Source organism: Rhea pennata, chromosome 4 (assembly GCF_028389875.1).
Source record: "Rhea pennata isolate bPtePen1 chromosome 4, bPtePen1.pri, whole genome shotgun sequence".
Lineage (NCBI taxonomy): Eukaryota > Metazoa > Chordata > Aves > Rheiformes > Rheidae > Rhea > Rhea pennata.
In genome coordinates this window covers 63702968-63725323 of record NC_084666.1, presented here as the reverse complement: position 1 = coordinate 63725323, position 22356 = coordinate 63702968, and the positions used below count along the sequence as shown (strand labels likewise).

At 36.8% G+C, this 22356-nt stretch overlaps 1 protein-coding gene across 1 annotated transcript in view; it reads right to left on the bottom strand.

The window, feature by feature from the left end:
* The window catches only part of COL25A1 (collagen type XXV alpha 1 chain), a 286790-nt gene that overhangs the window by 121054 nt on the left and 143380 nt on the right, over window positions 1-22356 (bottom strand). The window contains exons 3-4 of the mRNA XM_062574954.1: window positions 9279-9323; window positions 7208-7215 (exon numbers count right to left, since the gene is read on the bottom strand). Coding sequence (XP_062430938.1) covers window positions 7208-7215; window positions 9279-9323 — 53 coding nt within the window. The remainder of the gene's footprint in view (window positions 1-7207; window positions 7216-9278; window positions 9324-22356) is intronic.

The window sequence follows — 22356 nt, the reverse complement described above, 5'->3', positions numbered from 1 at the left end:
TTCTCAACCAAACCTGAAACTTATTGCAAAAGTTTTGCTAGCAGGCATTTATATGACCTTATTTTGATCAAATGCCCAAAATAGAGAATGGTCTTAAAACACCCCTGTTGAAAAAAAGAAATGCTGTGAAGAGAGAATGAAACTTGATGAAAAATCCTCAGTTTTTGCTCATTTCTTCTCTTTTGATTCTTTCACTTATGTTTGTTTTATGGAAACCAAGTTGCCATGGTACCTGAGTTTTAAAGATCTGCATTTGGAGAGGACTAATTTTCTGTGTTTTCTGTTAAAAAAAAAAAAAAAAAAAAAAAAAAAAAAAAAAGACTACTAAATACAGTTGAACTGACACAAATAAAACCCAGCCACCTTTCACCCCCTTTTGGTAGACTTGCATATTAAATCTGTTATATGATAGAAAATAAGTCTTGTGAAAAGAAGAAAGAAACTGGAAAAAAACAAAAAAACAGATATTCCACAGGAAACCCTGATGAAAGAACTTTACCTAGCAACTATATATTCTTGCTTATGCTAGGAATCCATACATGTCATTTAGTTGAAAAAATATATATTGTATTTACACACATACAAAATATACGTACCGTATTTACACACATATGTATTTATATAAAATGTCCAAAATCAAAACCAAAATGGCATTTCTCTAACTGTAGATGGTTTGGAATCTTTTACACAAGCTCTTCCAGAAACAAGGTGAATTCCAAACATGGTTCATAGTTAAATTACTGAAATTTCACACATACTACTTGTACTTCTGCTCACTGGCAGCTCCAGGAAGATACTGGTCCCGATAACTCAATCACAGATGAGAAGCATTCTCTGAGTTTTGTGTTGTCAGATAACATGCACAGAATTGGAGGCAGAGCCAAGACGGAAAGAAATCTGGGATAATGTTCCCATGCCTGTAAGCCTCCTAGTGCTGACCCATAATGGCATTTAGTTCTGTCATTTTCAAACAGATGTGTATGAAATATACCTGAGAATACACAATAGCTTTTGAAAAGTTATTGCTGATACTGAATACTTGTTCCAAGTACTCATGTCAATATATTTGGTTTTTGTAACTAATACTTAAAAATAAACAGGTGGAAGAGGAGAGTCGGATTTGATGGTTATTTAATGCAGACGAACACAAAGGACCCACATGCAGCCTTGCTTGGTCACAGAACTGAATGGAATGAATGGAAGCTCAGTGTTCTGTTCTTTACAAAAATGTTCTTTACAAACTGCCCAGGAACTTCTCCATAATTACATGCAACTTTCATTCTATAAAAGAAATGATGAGAGAATGAAGAGGAAAGGGGCATGCTACACTATGTCTTCATATGGATTTGTCTACATAATTACATGCAACTTTCATTCTATAAAAGAAATGATGAGAGAATGAAGAGGAAAGGGGCATGCTACACTATGTCTTCATATGGATTTGTCTACACAGTCCCAATCTCTCTCTGAGGAGCCAAGGACTCTGGAGAAATATTCAGATATGAGGTACTGTCACAGACAAAGCAACACAACCAGACAATAAAATGTTTTTTTTTCCCCAGTCTCTCAGTGGTCTTCATGTTCTTCCATACCATAGTTTATTTCTTCACAGCCTTTCTCTGTTCTAGCTATATGCTTTAAGTAACATAGGAATGGAAGGGAAGTGAAGGGAGAATGAGAACCTTCTGACAGCAATCTGAAATCTTCTACATATCATGATTCCCAGGATATGAACTTCTCTTATAGTATATTGGTGCATTATTTTTTCACTGGTGCAAAAATCAAAATTGTGAGAATGAAGGTGTTTTCTAATCCAGAAGGAATTGTAACAGGACCTGCAGTCCTAACCTTATCTAGTTCGTTAGTATCAACATTGATAGAGAAAAAAGTTGTCAGCAACTATGCAAATTCTAAGTAAAATGATAGGTATAATTCCAAAGCTCTAGATTCAGGTTTTTAAGAGTGATAATATTTTACAGTTACAGGAGAACAACCACCAATTTAGACACATTGCTTTTTGCAGGAGAAGGAGGGATCTATCTACATTTTCAGAGGATGAAACAAAGATGCTAGGAGACATGGAACTTAATGCAGGGCATATGTTCATCCAGAGCAGCTATAACCCTCCACAAGACCAAAAGTCTTGTAAATGTATCAGCTGCACTGCAGACTGACATCATGGAAAGACATAAGGGGAAATCCACTGATCCCCTTTCCTTTTATGAAGGATGCTATATGGGCATCTTTATACTCTGACACTTTATCCTAAAATCCAAAGATCCAGCTTTACCACCATATATTAAACAACTTCCAGGGTGATTTACTCATGTCAAGCTTGATCTACTCTGCAACTTGGGAGGAGGAAGAGTACAAATTTCCTCATTCCACTTCACATTTTCAATGGAAACTGTAAACAACTTCTGCTTATTCAACTAGCTGCTCATAAGATTCTCTTTTTCCCTTTAGAGTACTACATTGTTTGTGCATTTGGTCTATTCTTGACAACTCCAAGCTGCTATTTTTTCATCCAAGTTCTAGCATTATTTCTCAAGTGACACATAGTTAGACAAAATTCCTGCAACAAGAATCTTTGTTCTCATTCTGTGATGGTTATTGTCTTGTTTTCTTTTAAGTAAGTAGATGTGATAGCCTACTTCAATTTCAAAGTGAAGTTGAAGACAGTTACAACTCTGAATTTAGTCTCTTCATTTGTTATACAAAGTTTTTAATGAGAGAAAAAGAGCTGCACCAATGTACACTTATAGTTTTCATGGTGCCTTACATATTAATAACCAGTTAATCACAGTCTTTAAAACTTCTTAATAACTACATTACTCATCAACAGTAAGTCTAGTTTATTTCCCTGACTTTTGACACCATATATTCCTGGGAACTTGGATTACCCACTGTATTTCCTTTTATTATATTACTACTACTTCTTATTTTTAAAATTAGAATGAATATAGACAACAAAAACTGTCAGAGAAAACTTTCGCTAGGTTTCATGAGGTTGTATTGAAGTATTTTGGTCTACCAAGCAGAAAGCTTTTTTGGAAAGCTATATGCAGTGGATATACCTCACTATCCTCATAGAATATCCTATAAAGTTCAATAAAGATTAAAGCAATAAGGTTGCTACAGAAGTTAAACGGACTCTAGAGAAATACCTTTAAACACTAATAGCCTTTTCACAGAGTTCTACAGGACTGTATAAGTATTTTGAAAGGGCAACTTGCTACTATATATTTCCCATTCAAGGCAAGAGGATATGGCTTCAATTGAAAAGGTCTAAAGAGGCAGGCAAGAGACAACTTGCCAAACTCAGTGCTAAGAGCTACTAAAGACACATATTTGCATGTGCATGTATGCAGGCATGCATGGCTGTATTAATGTACAGCAACATGTTTAATGAGTTTGCCCATGATAATGCCACTATTAGATCTAGACATTTCAATCACATAGCCTTGACTCCACAGCAAATGTCTTCAAGAACAAAATAGCTGGACCAGGACCAAGGATCAGGTCTTTAAGCTCTGAAAAAATTTGTATTTTCAAACTGGGCATGTTTCAAAGGTTATATAGGGACAAGTCCATGACTTTAGTATCTTCATTCATTTTTTCAATTTACATGTTAGGACAAGAAATTAAATCCATGGGGCTTTTGTGTTTTGCACTGCATAACCTTTATTTTGTGCTATCAGGTTGTTAAATGGAGTAAGAAACTCCAGATTTTTAATTTTCATAGAAGCCAAGACCTAAGTGTCTGAGGGATGGTTTGTTGTCACTGTTTTTTTTCTTACTGTTCTTTCAAACTGCAGTCTCTGTGTACAGAGCTCAGAGCTGTATGATAAGCAATGAAGGGTTTAAGCTTTTCCCTCCTTGTCCTATGTGCGTGCACACACACCCGCAGCCGCAGATTAAGTACTCTAAGTGAAATTAGAATGTATGTTCTGAAACCCAGTAATGCTTTCAGTATCCAAGCAGAATTCTTGGTACTGATAATTAATTCTTCATAAGCTGACTTTCAACTACTGTTAATAGTAAAGATTTACATTGAATATTGTTTCATTTGTAACACTTCTCAGTAAACTCAAATACAGAAAGTGTCTAAACAGAAACATTCAAATTGACCTCCACCTGCCTTCTAACTGAAGGTATTCAAGGACTGCGGTTCACATGAACACAGAAAAAATTTTTAAACTCACTGAAAAATTAGGCAGTTATTTGTCTGAAATACACAGGCAAATCAGAACAGGAGGGCCTCCATACCATACTATCAAGTGCCTAAAGAAAGATTATCATCATACTTTAACAGTCACTGTGTCCTGCCTAGGTATTATTGCTGAAAAGTACTCACTAGTACATTTTTTTTCACTTGGTTTCTAATACATATGTGACATAGGCATACACTTCTTTCCTTGAGTAGACACTGTAATCAGCTTGCCCGGCTACTTGAAAAAAATATATTATTAATAGATTAATAGCTTTTTAAAAGATGCATTATTTCATATACTACAATTTTCAGACAATAAATCTTAAAGATGTGAGTGAAACTGACACAGAAGATGATTTATTATCACAAGCTTGCTCTACGACAGATTACCCAGCCAACTGCTAAGACTGCTGTAATAGTATTTTCTTTCCTCAAAATGCATTGAATGAAGCAGTCAAAAGAATAGAAGAAAATGAAAAGAAAGGACTTGGACATTCCATATGCCGCTGAACAGCTTTCTAATATGGAAAATTGAGATGCATTAGCCTGTTAAAGTTTTTTTTTTAATTATAGTAGAAAATTAATGTATGCAGGAACACAGAGTCTCAACACAAAATATTTACAATGTCAAACAACTAGTGCATTGCATTTACGCATTGTAGATGTCTATGACTCAGACTCTTTACAAAAACCTGTCAAAGAATCTAGGCCTTTGTAAAAATTTTTAAGAAAAGTCTTATGTTTTGCAGACATCTGAGAAACATAAAACAGCTCTTTTTTACAATAATAAAGCAGAAACAAAAACAGCAGCATGATTTTAGAGTAATATAAGCTATCATAAAGACATGGTAAGTTACCGGATAGCCATTTCGCCCTGGTAGACCCTGGTGGAATGAGATGAAATGGTATGACACACATTAACAACAGAATCGTGACATTTGACAGAACAAACATGCAGAGTACATTACTGACAAATTAAAATTTGCATATTCATCAGTTCTTGATTTGTATCAATATTACAGATGAACAAATAAGGAACAGGTACTACACAGTGAAGAAATGAGGCTTTGACAATTGGTACTGTACATACATCATTTTAACTTGAATAAACATTCTAATTAAAAAGCTATCTCTCATCCTCATTGAAATTCCTTTTGTTACAAAGAACATTATGCATGTAGGTTGAAGGGCAATAGGTGGTTAAAAGACGGGAAAAAAAAGATTTGTTTTTTAGGCAGCATGGTAATAGACAGATAGATTACCACTAGAACATATGTGTCAAAGAAGAAAATTGAGAATGCTGTAACAGATCATTAAAAAACTGAAATCCTCAGGACCATGACAGTTATCACATGTGACACTCAGTAGATACATACAAGGAAAATAAACAGAGTACTTCAGTAGCCTTTGAAAATACAACATATACCCAAGTTCCACACAGTGATATTTGGGATATTCATATATTTGCTACTATAAACAAAAAGGATTACCACAGTATCCCAGGTGACAACAGTAATCGAGCTTGTAATAGTTGCCCCTGATCAACTACAACAAGTCTGCATTAAAATAAAAAAGTGAATTAGGTATAGAAATCACAAAATGCCTTGTAGCAACTTAAAGTCTTACCGACTTTCAGCTAGATGAATTCTTCTAAGACAGTTTTGAACACGGGACTTAGAATTCTATACTAGACACTTCTTAAAACTATTCAGTCTTGGGATCTGTTTCATGATTATATTAATACTGTGAGGATGTGAGCCTCCAGACTTCTTCTTCTTCTTCTTTTTTTTTTTTTTTTTTTTTTTTTAATGGACCTATGCTAAAATGATAGGGAGATGAATTCAAAAAGTAAAGACATCCATAATGAGGCATATATTGAACTCCTGCTATGTTGTCTTGCCACAGGAAAACCATTGGTATAATGATTTATGGTTGTTCTTTGTGTTTCATAGCAAGACTGCAAAAGAAATTTAGGAAGCCAGTGTTCCTTTCAAATAAACAGCACTATTATGCATTAAGCCTTGTCCTTCATTTACGGCTTGTTAAATGAGTTTGCCACTACGATCTGCTGAGCACTCGGTCAAAAACTGGGTGAGTACAAGAATAAGTCACACAGCAGAAATTCAAAATACGGTTTCACTGTTCTCAAATATGCATGTAGCATAGAATTGATGGATAATCTGGTCTTGAAAATATTGTGGAAATACTATGTCTATTGAAGAAAGAAGCTAAATGTCTTCAAACAGTGTACCGCACACATTGTTTTCATGATCACGTTGTTACACCATATGGTACATATGGCATGACAAATAAAAATACTTGAAATACATGCATGTAATCCTGTACTTTAAATCAGACTTTTGACCTGCCCTGGAAATCTACTGCAAAAACAAAATGAAACAAAGCTCTCCCCCAACCCCAAGATTAGCACAGGATTCTGCCACCTTACTAAGCTGAATATGATTATTTAGTAATTGTTTTACAGAAGCAGTTACTGGTTGCAGTAATAATTATATTAGAACAAATTGGACAGCATGTACAACTGCAATGCATAAGGAGTCTCTGCTCAAGACTTTGCAATAACTGCAAAGTAAGTTACTGCCTAGTGAAAGGCAGAGTGACTGAATTCGGACCTAAAATAGCATACTTACGCAGTTTTATACAGTAGCAAAATGTCTGTTACTAAGTCATAAACAAAATGAACATAACATACTTACACGGAATTCTGATCCAAACTGCTATCTGGAGCGCTGAATGTAAAGCTTTACAGTTTTAAGGGTTTTTTTTTTTGTTTTGTCTTGTTTTGTTTCCTTAAGGAACATTCTAATTAAATTATTCAGCTGCAGAATAATTAGTAAGAGTATGTGCTGTGCAAGTATAAATATAAAATTTCCCTCCTGATGTTAAAAAAAAAAATCACAATGATAAATTAAAAGGATCAAACATAGATTCTGCCTGATTCTGGAAGACCCAACAATGTATCAATGTACTTACAGGAGGTCCTGTAGGGAGGGAGGGGAAAGGAAGGGACAAGAAGAGAGAGAGAGAGAGAGAGAAAATATGTAAGTTTACCAAGTTATTGAAGAAAGATACATATGCAAGAAGCCAAGCATAAGGCTTCAGGATTATAAGCGAGCAACACTTTTAATACATTGTACATATTTTCCCATTCAAGTAGTTTTTGTTTTGGCTGTGCTTTGCAACTTGTAAATATGGCTGAGGCTTAAATGCATGCTCTTACCTTACCAAGCCAAGTTTTGAACTACAGTTATGCAATCTTAAGCAAGCTGCTTCTCCATCCATTTCCATGCACTTTCATGCCAGATCAAAAATACTAACCACGGGGGTTACAATTCATTTCGTCAAGCTCCCCACAAAGCACGTGTAATAACATCACACAATTTGGGCACTATATCACAGCTTGCCTGCAGAACTGCAGAAAGCACCCTTGGCATTTAACTTTGGCATCTAATCAAGACATGCTTGCACCCACATCTTCCAGCCTTCCAACTCTGCTCCAAAGGGGAGAGTTCAGTGCCCACCTAACACTACAGAACTTTCTTTTTTATCACCTTCCCTTCTCAAGGCATACTTATAAAGTGCTCCGTATTAAAATGTCACACATTTGCACATTTCTTCAATTATTTAGACTCAAGGACTTTTGTATAGCCATTCTTGGAAACATTATCAAAGGGCCACAAATCAAATCTACTATTTCAGTCTGATTAAATTGAGCAGCTGCAGCTCCCAAATCATTGGCTTTTCATTAGCTTTCATGCTTCTAATTTCTGAATAAAGTGAAGTGCAAAAGAGATATAAAACAGCAGCAGCTGCACATTGAGATTGCTTTTAATATTGACAGTCTTTTGTTTTTAGCAATGTAATTTTATTGTTCAGTAACTAAGGTAATTTCTTTATACAGGTAAACATTCTTAAATCACATTTTAAGGTGCAGGACTGTTTTCAAATTAAAGATACCAATTTCCTTTGTTAATAGTTTAATATGTGTTTGAGATTTAAAATGTATCAACCAGCATACTACAAAGTAACTGCCAGGCTCATTTCTAAGACAATCTTCAATCTTAGAATTTCCTTCTGTACCATAGCATTTTTTTCTGCAGCAAATGCTAATCCAACATTGAATGGAAACATCAAGGTGATTTATATTGACTTTTGGCGAGGCTTAGCGCTTCAGTTGTGTGATGCAGGAAAAGCAGCAAATAGTTTTTAAGGGCCGAACAAAATGATCACTTACAGAGAGAAGAAACACTAAATAATAGATTTACAAGGATCAAGTTGATTAGAGGTTTCTCCTAATTGGCCGATTAAACAAGAGACAGTCAAGGATATTAGAAATGCTCATTTTCTCCCACATTACTTCTAGAAAGTTCACCTTTATGAAAGAATCAATCCCACAAAGTAATAAATAGTTTCAATTCCTGTGAATGTCAACAGGAAAAGCTGCCCAGCATCTCACCATGTTGTCTCAAATGAAATTTCTTGTTCCTCATCCATAGTCACCTTGTCTCAACAGTAAACTCCCTGGTACAAGATAATGAACCACTAATGTTTTTCTTAATTCCAGAATAATTTTTATTTTTTTTTCTAGCAAACAATAATTTCTCTCATACAGAGCAGTCTAGTTAATGTTAGCATTTCTCTGAAGAAATGTTAACATTTCTCTGAATGTTAACATTCTTGATGAATTTCTTCCCTTGTAAAATTAAACCAAGTGGCTACTGACTCGCATGGAGTTATTCTGATTTGTGCAAGCACGGGAAAACTTCGAAATGGCTTGACAATTACCAATATTCTTCCAGTGGTCTACAACTATGTGAAGCATTAAGAAGTACATCTACCAATTAATGATACTCAGGACTAGGAACCAGCTGAGAGGCCACCAGGTATATGCCAAGGATCACAAATTTCTACCAGAAAAGTTTCAGAACCCTCTTTCTAGCACACACAAGTAACAAAGATAATAATGAAGGCATGCTGCGTATGCACCCTCCTAAGAGCATAGAGGTGTCAAATAAAAGTGAATCTTATGAAACTGAAAACTTACCAGTCTCTCCTCTTCTGCCTCGCTTACCTCGTTTCCCTGGAGGACCTATAAAGAAGAGGAGGGTGGGTTGTATTTTTTTTCTTGAGATTTAGATTAACATTTACATTTAGATATAAGGGCATTAAACAGATGCATGACATGAGTGATGTTCATGGCTCAGCAAGTGTATGAAACAGGAAGAATAAGGACCAGAGGCTCTCGCTGAGCAGGTGTAAGAAGTTACTGGAATAAGACTAAGAGTAGGCTCTCAGGAAAAAGAGAGCTGGAAGAAACTTTGAGAGGTCATCCAGCTCATCTCCCTTTCTCAAGGCAAAACCAGACACACCTAAATTGTTCCTGCAACTTCCACAGCCATTATTTTCTAGTGCTTCACTGTTCTGACAAGAACATTTTTCTTTATTTCTAACCTGCTGCACTGTAGCTGATTAGTTTTTATGCTATTCACCACAAACCCCAGAGAAGAAATTACGGCCTTCCTTTTCATAAAAAAAGTCTATATTCTTCAGAATTACTGCACTACTCCTTCAGTGTCCTCAAATCTAATACATCATTGGGCATTAAACTTCATTCAGTTATTCCTAAATTAAGTCAAATCATTATAGCATTTATTTAGAAAATACTGAAAAAGCATCCAGTCTCTAGCTGAAAATATCAAGAGATGGAAAAAACATCACTTGGCTTCCCCTTCCCCTCCAACACTAAGCAACACTTTAAGCGCTGTTAGACACTCTATGGCTAATATGCTTTGCTCCCGCTTATAGCTGTTTGCCTTAACACGACAGATTGGCTTCTGTTGCACCTTTTGCTAAGGAATCCTTTATTGCCATGGGCTTCTCTCCAGAGATATTGATATACTATAGTTAAAGCCGTCTAAGACACATAAAGAAAAAACTAAATCATTTTTGTCCCTCATTTCTGCATCCCTCTCCAACTTTCAGCATCCTTTCTAAACTGTATGTTTTTCCTCTCTTCCTGATGAGCTCATCAGATTGTTCCTGAAAATACAAGGAAAACACACTTTTACTGTACACTGTGCAGCCAGGAAGAGAGGTGACAGCTGTAACAGTGAGCCAGAGTGCTGAAACGCTGCTGATCTGAAGGGAGACCCACAGGCAGGATTCTCAAAGCTGCTGAACAAAGTGCATTGGGCAGAGTTTCCTACAGCAGTGAAGCATGCCCAGGTACAAGGACTTCTGCTGTGGCTAAAACGCACCGCAAAAGAAATTTGGTACACGCATGTTCTTGTACAAATACACACTGTAAGCAACTGTCAGCTAGTTTAAACACCTGTGTAATTGTGTGAATCATCCGAACCATCATCCCATGTCTCATTTCACACATGCCGAATCTTTTCCCCCAAATACACGATGCAAACTAATCTGTCTGAGATGCTGAATAGAAACTTTGATGATACAATTGCAATATAATAGCATTATTTCAGCAGGGAAATAACAGGGTAATTTATATTTCAAAAATACAGGAGCAGTTCTTACCTTAAAAGTGGAGACCTTTACTCCTACCTTAACATTATAAACCTCACTAAAATCCTTCTTTCTCATTCAATTTTAATGACATGCAGTGATGGCGTAACGCAACAAAAGTTTAAAACAACAACATCATGCAAAGCAGGAACAACACTGGATATTCATCAACAACATACCAACAAGACAAGAATATTTTGCTATTATGAGCTGCCAAGAGGAAAAAATGCCACTCTCTTTTAAAGTACCTTGCAACTTTATCCTGACACACTTCAGTCACTGCAAGAAATACCTACGAAAACTTCTGACACATAGAACGATTTGCTACAGCATATTGCAAGCTTTTATACATATTTTTTTTTTTTCAACTAACATTAAAAACTGTTAGAGTTCCCATGCATCCATATACTTGTGCAGTAGCTGGTGGGGCTTTCCCCCTGGCTGTCCCCAAACTCACAAAAACAGGCACGCAGCAGTTCGGTTTGACCACAAACAAGGATGTGCAGGAGAAAGTTAAAAGGTTCTTTACAAGATAATGATCGTTTTTTCTCCCATTTTCCAACACATATCAATAAAATATTCTCATCCTGTTTTGTAAAATATTGTTTCCTAAACTTTAACAGTGTTACGTGTGTGTGTATGTGTATACACTCACTTATCCACACGTCTACTACAAAGTCTTCCACTGAAATTCCTGTTGTCTAAAAGGCATTTTAGCCACTACTACAAAACTTCTATTAGTAACCACTAGCTGTGAATTTTAAGGAAGGAAGGTATCTCATCCAGCAAGCCACATTTCCACCGAGCATTAAACTGCCAATTTAGTAGCTGGGTACAATGATGGCAAAGGGGCTCAAGTCCAGCTCTTTCTCCTGACATCAAGCGTTGATCCCTCTTAAGCTGCTATTCTGAGGCTAGGAGATGCAAATGTGTGTAAGTGTTAATGGCCAGCTAAATGCTTATTGTTTTTATATTTCCAAAGTCACCACACCACTGGAATTAAGAGAATTGCTCTGGATTTATGCCAGCATAAATGAAATCATACCACAAGCCTAACCTTTGGGTCTTCAGACCAGCAGTACTTAGCTGCTACTGAGTGGCATGAAGCACTCCCCCCTCTCTCATTAAAAGCTTTTCTGAAGTCTATCCTGCTCCAATCTCCATCTAGGCAGTGGCCTTTATAAACCTTTTAGAAATTGCAAAGTGAGAGGCGTATCTTGCAAACCTCTACTGGGATTGGGGAGCATCTGAGGAAATAATTCATATGTACTTATCTAAAACATTTAACCAATAAGAAACAATGCACTTGTAAGCTTTTATTCACAGAGCATTTAAGTTCACAGAAACACATATTTAAGGTCATCACTTTAGGAAGTACTTAAGCATGAGCTTTCACGTTTTCCTGAATACATTGCTTTCTCTAAATCTTGACTGCTAACATTAGCTGTTGTTCCAAGAGTTTCCAGTTAACAAAAGCTTATATGTTTTGCCATAAATATTAACTACCCTCTATCTTTACTACTTTTAAAAATTTTGTTTTGTTTTAAATTTTGCATTAATTGGAGGATTTGATGGAGAGTCATTTGGGGAAGGAACAGTGAATAAAAGCTATACTAGGCAAAATGTCATCTTACAACAGGATCGCAGATTTTTACCACTTGTGTAAGACATACAGCATCTAAAATACATACTTTTTAATTTAGACACCAAGAAACTAATGCACCACTGCTATTCTGTATCTATAAATGTAATTCTGAAAACAGAAAAAAGAAGAGACTTTAAGGATTCAAAAATACATAAACAATCATTTATCTAAATCTATTTCCTCAGTCACTAAATGTTAGCTGCTGCAAAAGTTTTGGTTATCTATCGATACAGAACTGGTACCAAACAAAAAAAAAATTTGAACTTCAGCTAGGCAATCACTTTAAACTTGGTATTTTTACTCAAATATAAGCAGTAGAAAGCAGTAAGTCACTACCAGGTCTCTTACAAGCAATTCCCCTCCCCACTCAGAATTAATCAAATTAAACCTAAAAACTCTACTAATAATTCATCCTCTATGCACACAGAGGTCAGCAACTGATCTCCTATTTTTATACTGCTAAATAGGAGGCATTTTTTTAATGGAGGAAAGCAGAACATTACTGTAGTTGCTCCACCATACACCTTGCCATCTATCAAAAAAGTCACATAGCTTAAGGGGTAGGAGCCGACATGCCAATTTAACCCTGGAGAACGATTCAGCTATGCACTCAAGCTGGCTGTAAGGCTGCCTCAAGCAGCTACAACGGTACAAGGCAACTTGAACAGATGAAAGCATCTAGCTTAATTTGTTTATATTTACTATGTGTCCAGCATAGTGGTTAAGAGCATCATGACTCTTAATTTTAAATCCATGCATGTTTTTCAGATCAGATACAACAAATGGAAATAAATAGATTTTTAAAATCTATTACTGCATTTTTCCTATACTTGGGTTTGAATCATGAGGAAAGGGTCTTAGATAAACCAACATATAATTAATTTGTTAAAGATATAGAAAAGTTAAAATGATGTATGTTGTTCACACATTGGACAGTGAAGGCAGGAATTCTCTTCAGTTCAGTTCTCCATGCACTTCCTAAAAATGGATGTTCCAAAAGCATGACTTTTGCCCTTGCACCAAAGGAAGTGACTGACCTATCAGAAGCTTAGAACAAAAATAATGCTTCTAGATACATTTTTAGTTATAGAAGAAATAATATAGTTTGCAATGATGCACATTTATGAGACATTGGAAAAACTGAGGTCAGGTTTTTAACTGGTGTAAATCAGTACTGTAGATTGAGTTACAATGCTCTATACCAGCTACAGATCTTGAAAACATAAGGACAAATAACATGCAATGTGCCTTCATCAAGCTTTGGCTTCCTGACTTTTTCTTGACCTTCTGCAGAATATTCCTATGGTGTCAAGGAGACATATTCAATGCTTAAACAGCCTAAATTAGGAGAAGTCATACCATATCAGGCAAGTTTTTCCAAAAAAAAAATCCACTTATTCTTCTTCAGAGCCACAGGTGGTACAAGTACAAAGATTGCTATATCAGCAACAGCTGTATTATTTCTTTTATTGATTTATTTAAAGCAAGTAACTTATACTTCCACAGCAGCAGACAGAATGAAAAAGCAAACAAGCAAGCAAGCAAACAGAAGGAATATTCGGTGCCTGAGATCTATAGTTCTTCTATCTGCACCTGCCAGGCATGTCAAAATGCTTTGCCATTTGGTCATCTAGAAAACCACACGTGTCCTAATTTTGGAAGGAAGTACGGTGTAAAGCCCCTACGCTAAACCAGCATGCCAATCAAAGAGTAACAAAAGAAGTTCAAAACCCTGCTCCCTGTTTTACACAGGGACTTTGCTCACACATCACTTGACCTACACACCTATCTTCTGTTAAAGGCAATGAACGCTCCATGTGTATATGGAAAGAAAAATATTCAGCTGACTGTTTCAAAGGACATCACCTATTCCATACTTGTATTTTCCAGTAACGTAAAAATTTACCTGTCGTAAGTCAGAAAAGGGGACCGGATCAACAGCATTTTCAGAGTAAATCCCGAGCAACTTTGAAGTTAATAGAATTACTTCAGGAGCATTAGGCATAAAACTATGCCAAACTTGCTGAAATCATGCAATTAAAGTACCTAGAAGTTAGCTGAAATTAACCAACCTAACTACCCAACTGTCTTTTCTGACTAGACTGTTACGCTGGTAAAATAACTGCTGCTTTTGCATTTCAAGCTCCATCACCCTATTAGCTAGTCATTCAGCTCTCTCCGTTTCACTTCTGGAGCCCAAAGTAGCTGCCATCATTTAATTCCATTTCATGTTGCTCCCTGTTAGACAAACTCAGGACTGACTTGCAGGATTGTACTGACTGGAGCCAACCCCGCACGGCTCATGTGCAGTGAATGGCTTCCCAGGAAACCAATGCATTTTTGCTCTGCAGCCGTAGGAGCAGGAGAGCCAAGTGATACTGTAGGCCAGAGACACGGGTAGGCAGCAGGCAGAGTGACAGCTGCTGAGCGCAAAACCTTCGCCTGTGAAATGTGCATGCCATAAGCACAACGGCGACTCTAATTAATGCCACATGATTAACTACCCTGTTGTGCTACCCTCCTCCTACTGAAATGGTCACTAAGCACAGCAAACAGCACTGAAACGTCCAAAGAAGCTGAGATCTCATCCAATGATTTTTTGGCAACATGTAATTTGACAGAGAGATTCACCGTCCTTTTTCATACCATTGCCATCAATTCCATCCCAGGTAGGGAAGAATGCAAATACTACATGGATCTATTCCAACCTACTTCACTGACATTTTCCCTCTTCTCTCTTTTCTCAGCTTTTTTAGCTCATGTAACACTTGGACTCTTCTTTCCTCCTACTCTGCATACTCATCCCACCTGCTGTGTCAGTCTTCTGCTTTGTACCTCAGTCTGTCTGAGACAGCCTGTTTAAATTTCCTACCTCATAAAATTATCTATCTCCCTTCAAGCTTCAGCTGGATAAATAACATTCATTGTTTCACACACACTACATCTCTTTTTTGGCTCACCATGAAACATCATTGCATTGCAGGGCTTGGATACGTGTCAGAGGCCATTACGCAACTTGGCTGAGGAAATGCCAAAATCAGTCTATCTGATCCACAGCAGAGAAATCTGACCTGTCTAGGCCAGATTTTATTTATTTATTTATTTTTACCACTTCTGTACATACCTAAAGCCATCTGATTAGAGGCATCTAGTCCAGCGTCATGTGGCTAGTACCAGATACTATTGAGGGAGTTGAATGAATCATGTGATTATCACCTGCTAGACAGCCAGAACTGTGCATACACATATATGTACTCCTTAATTTTCTCTTATGGTTAAACACGCTTGAAGCATAAAAGGTAATATCCCTTCCAAAAATTCTGTTGTCATGCAGTATTATCCTTCTGAATTAATTTTGTAGTCATACTAATATCTTACCCTTCTTTCCTCTAACCTTGTAAAATTTTTGCACTAAGAAATGGTGTGTGACAATAGGCTTCACAACGTAAATAAATACTTCAAGAAGTATTTGTTTCCTTTTATCAATGTTAAGTTCACTGTCTTGTAAAAATCACAGATGTCTCCTTGCACTCTGTCATGAGACTAGGAAAGATACTCCCTTCTCACTTTCTTGAATCTATTCTGGCATTTAATACGCTTTTATGATGCTCTCCCACTTGTCCTCTTTTGAAAGTAAACATACCACATTTTATCAATCTCTTCATCTGAATTTTCTTCATATCATTAATCATTATCACTACCTTTTTCTAAGCTTTCTCTGACTCTGCATTGCAGTAAGTCTTTTAGCATGATAAAGCTGGAAAACCTCATGCTTTGTCCAAAGTCCTGAACTGTTCCTGCAACATAACTCCTTACAGGAGGAGAACTAATTCACCTCCAGCAGAGGAATTCTGCTCCAAAAGTCAGCACCTTGTGATGAACAGACTAACATTGCCTTTCCTGCAGAGCCTGGCAAGAAGCATCTCAGCCCATGGGTTCCTAAAGCACATTTCCAAGAGCAGGTTGTCTTCTGAAGAACTGCCTGTATGCACAACTTAATTTTATAATTTCTAAGTTTATGAAACTTAATGTCATAACTTCTCTAAAGACAGTTCACTTCAAACCTGCAAATTTCACTCTGATTCATCCTGCCTTCTAACACAGTCTCGAAATAAAAGGCAAAAATTTCTTAAGCAAGACTTGATATCATCAACTATGAAGCACAAGAAAAGCCTTGAGAGGCAAAACGCACACAAAATTCAATTAGCGGCTAGAGTTAACCACTAGACTCCTTTCTAATTGTCCGTCTAACCTGGAAGTCCAAAGATACTTTCCTACTGTAAGAGCTGCAGTAGCGGGTTCACAGCAGTCCTGTCTTTTGAGCATTACCCTACATATTGTGCAACTTCCATTTCCACCTCCCTCCACTTTCACTCCTCACAAATACAGATTTCTGTAACAAATATAGATCATTCGGTTGGTCTGTTCAGATCCAGGCACTTGGTGTGTTTAACGTCAGATTTTCCCTCCCCAGCTCACAGCCACCTAGGCAGGCTGAAGCTGCCTGAGAACTTTGGGAATGCTACCAGTGGTGCTCCCTGGGACTAGAGGTTTGCATGCTTAAAAGATATTTTCCCTTCTAGTTGCTCTGCTGGCTATCAGCTCCCAGCCCAAACTGGAGAGTTACATTAACTGCTACGTAAAACATCAGTCACATGCATATTCATGGCACACTCTAAGGTCTGCACCTGCTTTCTGCAGAGACCATACATGACCTTATTAACACACATGATAGTTGCTCTGCCTGCGAGTCTTCCATTAGCCCAGTTTGCTTTTTTTCACCCGTTTGTTTTTCACTGCTGTCATTTGAATGTTCTATACAATAGTGACCTATACCATACACACTGCTCCAGCAAAAATGGCAGTAATTTAACTAACAGACCCCTACTTCTGATTACTAATCACACTTCATCTTATGTATACCAATATCCTGGTCATGTCCTTTGCCAGAGCTGTAGTTTTAGGAGTGCCTTCACCAACCTATTCATACATAAAATGCAAACCTTTACTGAATTACAAGAGTATTGTGCAAGCACTACAGTCCCAGATTTAATCATATTGATATTTTCTCTCTTTCCTCCCTTTAGAAGGGGAAGAACTAAGATGGGGGACATTGCTGCTCACCTGACCTTATTCTGGGAAGGCATTCATTGGTAAAATGCAGAACAAATAGGTTCTTGAACTCTAATTTTTTCACAACTTACTTGACTAGAATTTAAGTGTTGCAGCAGAACATTTGTAATTCATCATATTTAAAATACCGTTAAAGACCAAGATTCACTTTTATAAGACAACCAAAGAAATGATTCACCTAAGATAATAGCTTTTGTTTCCAGCTGGCACTGGCTAGAATTATGATCTATCTTGCACAGGCAATTTGACTGAAATAGTTCCCAGTAGTAGCCTGGGCTAGAACAGTTAGCTAGGTCTTACACAGTAAACTTTAGTGGTGAGGCCGCTAAACTATTTTAATGAACATATAACACTCCATGCACACATGGTCATCTTCACAAACACAGAAATAGCTGCTATCACCTGGCTGACAAATATTGCTGAGGGACAGCTGAAGTATGCAGGGGTAGCTATTCAATACTAGCAAGGCATTAAAGTCTTCTCGTCATTTCAACTTTCCATTCCATTGTATTATTATCACACCATACCAATAGTTGGCCTTCTGATACAAAAACCCTTTACTACATAGAGGGAAAACTATCCAAACTTCATTTAACTCGTTCAAATACTAGCAGTAATGAAATAAGAAAAAAAAAGTATCAAAATTACATTCTTCTTCTTTGGCCTCAGTAGAATTTACATGTCCTTTAGGGACAGATTTTGACACTTTGAGGACAAGCAACCACACAGGATGTTTGAGTAACTATGCAATACAATTGTGGTTGTATAAACTCAGCAAGCAAAGGCTTCAGAATTAAGAGCTCTTAAAAACTAAATATTGCATCTGTCTTTAGGAAGTCACTTCATATTTCATTTCAAAGTTTTGCCATCAAGAAAATGACAAACAACAGTAACATAACAACAGTGGAAAACAGAGCTTCTTTCTTGAATGTAGTGCTTTGGACAAGCAAAATCTTAAGTTGAGAGTGTGTCCTGGTCCCCAGGAACGAGTCAGCCTTTCTCTAGTATCTACATAGTAGCACAGTTTATGGAACAGGACAGAACAGGACTGTAACATTTCAGGTAATGCTGCTGAGAAGTAAGGATTTCAGCATCGGTCACTGCACTCCTACAGCCAGAGACCTAACTGGCAGGTCCTCTTCTTTGCAGAATGCACAATACATGTAATAACACCATCCTAAGAAAACTGGTTTTTTTTTTTTTTTTTTTTTTTTTTCCCAAATGTCACTTGTGACCAATTATACTCAATCTTAGTGATTTTTCTTTTAAGCATATGGTCTTGTATGCACAGAGGAGACTTTGGTCATTACTTCCTCTGAGGGTTCCCTGCATTTCATCAATCTAATTTTTCATTTCTTTATCCTTTCTCCTTGCTGGCTGTGTGGCTCTCAGCTCACAGGCCCATTATAACAGCAGCTAGGTACACCAGCTAGAGAAAAGTCCTGTTCAGGCACCCACATATCTATTACACAGCCCCCTTATGTGGTCTGGGGAGATGTTACACAGACTGCTGGTTTTGCACTGGAGCAGTCAGTATGGCTTACCTTACCGTGAACATGACAGTGTTGTGCATATGAAAATGATGATTTTTCAAAGGCTTATTACTTCAGGAAATTGGAGTGTCTTCTTTTTTTTATTATTTTTTCCATGCATGGCAATAGCAGAAGGTCATAACCCTGATAAAAATAGCAGCCAAGGTTAAATTTCAATCTTTCATTCCAAATTATGGCTACAGGAGGATTTATTAACAAAGAACCGGCAAAGCCAAGATGTACTTCCTTTAATTTTCCGTCTTAAACAGCTGCCCCTGTTTTAAAAGGAAACACCAACAGGCTGCTGCTAAATTTTGGCAAAGAAAAAAAGAAAAAGAGAGAGAGAAGAAGAAGAAGAAAAGGAAAAAAAGAGGGAAAAAAGCAACTGAAAGCCAAGTCTCACAATGGCAAGGGAGAGGCAATGCCAATAACGGTATGCCACCTAACGTCTTCCGTACAGCAGAGAATGCAGAGGTAAGAGCTACTGGCTATTCTCCTTTTCTCTACCATGGTAGTCTTTAGAACTACCCTATTTCATTACTTCAGTGCTGGAGTATCTACAAACTGTTCTCGTGCTGCCATGCTGAATGGCTACCGTGAGACCAGCAAGAAGAAAGTCAAATAATTCCCAACACTGACCACAGGCTAAAATGCTGTTTTCACGAACAGCAGCAAAAGTAGAAGTACCTAAGGATCAATGATGTCATGGGGTCAGATTACTCTAAGTGCTCATCATAGGTTGGGAGTTTTGCTACAATCTTTAATGAGTATGTCTTTAGACTAATATAAATGTTCTTAAAATTAGTCTAAGTTATTTTTAAAATACCTGTTATTTAAAGTTTCACTCTGAAGCCAAAGTATGACACTTCATTCCATTTTTCCATGGTTCTGCTACCATAAATATGAAAATAGAGTCATTTCTAGAAAAGTGTACCACCTTTTAAAATAAATTTAAACCACCTTTTTTTATCTGAGAGTGCTAGCAATATTGACCCAGATTTCATTGAGAGGCTATAAAGTTTATCATTTTATGTACTGTGGATCTGATATTAAAGTTGCTGCTATATTACCAAAGTGCAAAATATATTTTAATCTGCATTTGAAATGAATGTTATAAAAGGAAATGGTTCACCAAAAATACTTGGTTACAAGTTGTAGCTGAGCTTAAAACACATTTAAGTGACTATGATCCACTTCACAGTGGAGTTTCAGTGTCTCTTAAGTCTGTAGTGGTCTAACTTAACTAATTTACAAGCTAATAAATTTTGCTGCATTTGCTAGCCTTTCTTGTCATGTCAAAAGCAAGTCTAAAATCCAAAATATTGATGCAAACAAGTACAATTCCTACCATGCAGTTTTTCACATCAACTTAATTTTACTCTAAAAATTTTCTCCTGCAATGGCAGTGAGGTTCATAACTCTCAAAAACCAAATTCACAGTTTATTCTAGATACTCTATAAAATCATCTCATTTTCTGATTGTCGATTCACGTACAAAAAGAGAAAACTAACAAACCGAAAACATATGCTTTAAAATACTTTGCCTGCATTAACACAGGAGGAACACAACTGTGAAAGCTCAAAACAATAATCTCTAGATTTTTAAAGATATCAAACAACAACATCAACAACATATTCAGTTAAAGCACTGAAACACAAGTGAAATAAACATTTAATATCCTAAACTATCTCCATTTACATTGCAGAGTCCAGGTGTCTCCTCTTACTACAGATTTGATCTGCATGCTTAACTTCTAAGCCGTGATTGACACAACTTTCTTGATTATGATGACAGATTAAAGTGTTCATTGAATTTAGAGGTTTTTTATTTCAGTTATGACAGTAGTGCACTGGGAGACAATGAAATACAATACTATGGGATTAAAGACAGCACATAACTAGTCAGGCACATTGGTACTGCAATAGTCTCAGTCTAACATCACCCATTTAAACATAAAACCCTACCCTGAGTAGAACATATTCCTTTCAAAGTCTTACTCACGTGCCTCCTCTCATTTCTAACATAACAAATATATCATTTGATGAAGAGCCTAGTGACAGCTGCAGAAATTAGTTCTAATTACAAAAAATAATCAGTGGCTTTGAAAGGTTCAGTACGTTTCTCTTGCATAACATTATCAAAGCTGCAACACAACTGCTCATTACAAGCACAAGTAAATAGATAAAAGCCGTGCCAGGACTGTCCTACGCGCAAAAACTTTCTTCTGGATAATTTAGAAAAATGTCTCCTCAAAATGTCTGATTCATATGCAAAAAGGGAAAACAAACAGACTAGACACATATGCTTTAAAATATATTGCCTGGATTAACAAAGGAGAGACAAAACTGCAAAAGCACAAAATAATAAAAAGGAAGTGATTTATTCTTTTTGGTTCACCTCTTACAGCTGCCTGTGTACTTCTGCAATGATACTGACTGTGGACTCCTACGGAGATGATATATCCCACCGGGCAGATAGCAGTAAAATGTTTTTATTACCCCGGGCTACATTCTGCTTCTTAGTCTCAACTATTTCAACAATAAAACTTGTCTGAAAAAAGTATGGCAAAATCTAATCTTCAAAGTACAAGATGTCTTCAATATAGCCCATGTTCTAAACAGTCTCATGAGTCTTCCCTCATGAAATCTAGCAGCATGTCTTAGTCCCAGCTAAAGCAACTAGGACTTGGATTATTCTAACTAAAAATGCCTCTTCCATAAATTAAGACAACATCTGAATAAAGTTGCAATAGTTCAGGCTTAGAATAAGATTAAAGAATTAAAGGATGACAGTTTACTATATTATTATAGTGACTTGCCTCATTTGCTTCATATGTTTCCAGTTATTTTCAAAGTGTTTAAAAAATTCTAATAAAAATGTAAAGCTTAGTACATGCCCCATGCTTAGGGAGCTTGCAAAAAGCAGCTCAAGAGAATGGATGCTCTCAGCTGCTTCTCCGTGACCAGCTGTATCTTCAGTAGATTGGAAACCATCCAGTGCTGTAACATTGTCAGCCAACTGTAACCCCATGTTGAACTTGAAAGAACTTAATCCACTCTATTATTGCCTTTTCACAGGTGGAACCTGTGCCCTTTTCTTTTACCAAGGTCTTTCTTGTGACATAATAAAGACTCCCAAAACCTAATGACTGTTCCTATTGTTTTATATAGATCATTCTTTACCCTTACAAAGACAATGGGCTAGCAGTACAAATAAGTAACAAAAATCCACCTTTAGCAAAGCACATGGAGTTTATCAATCCTCTTAGACAGCCAGACACACAAAT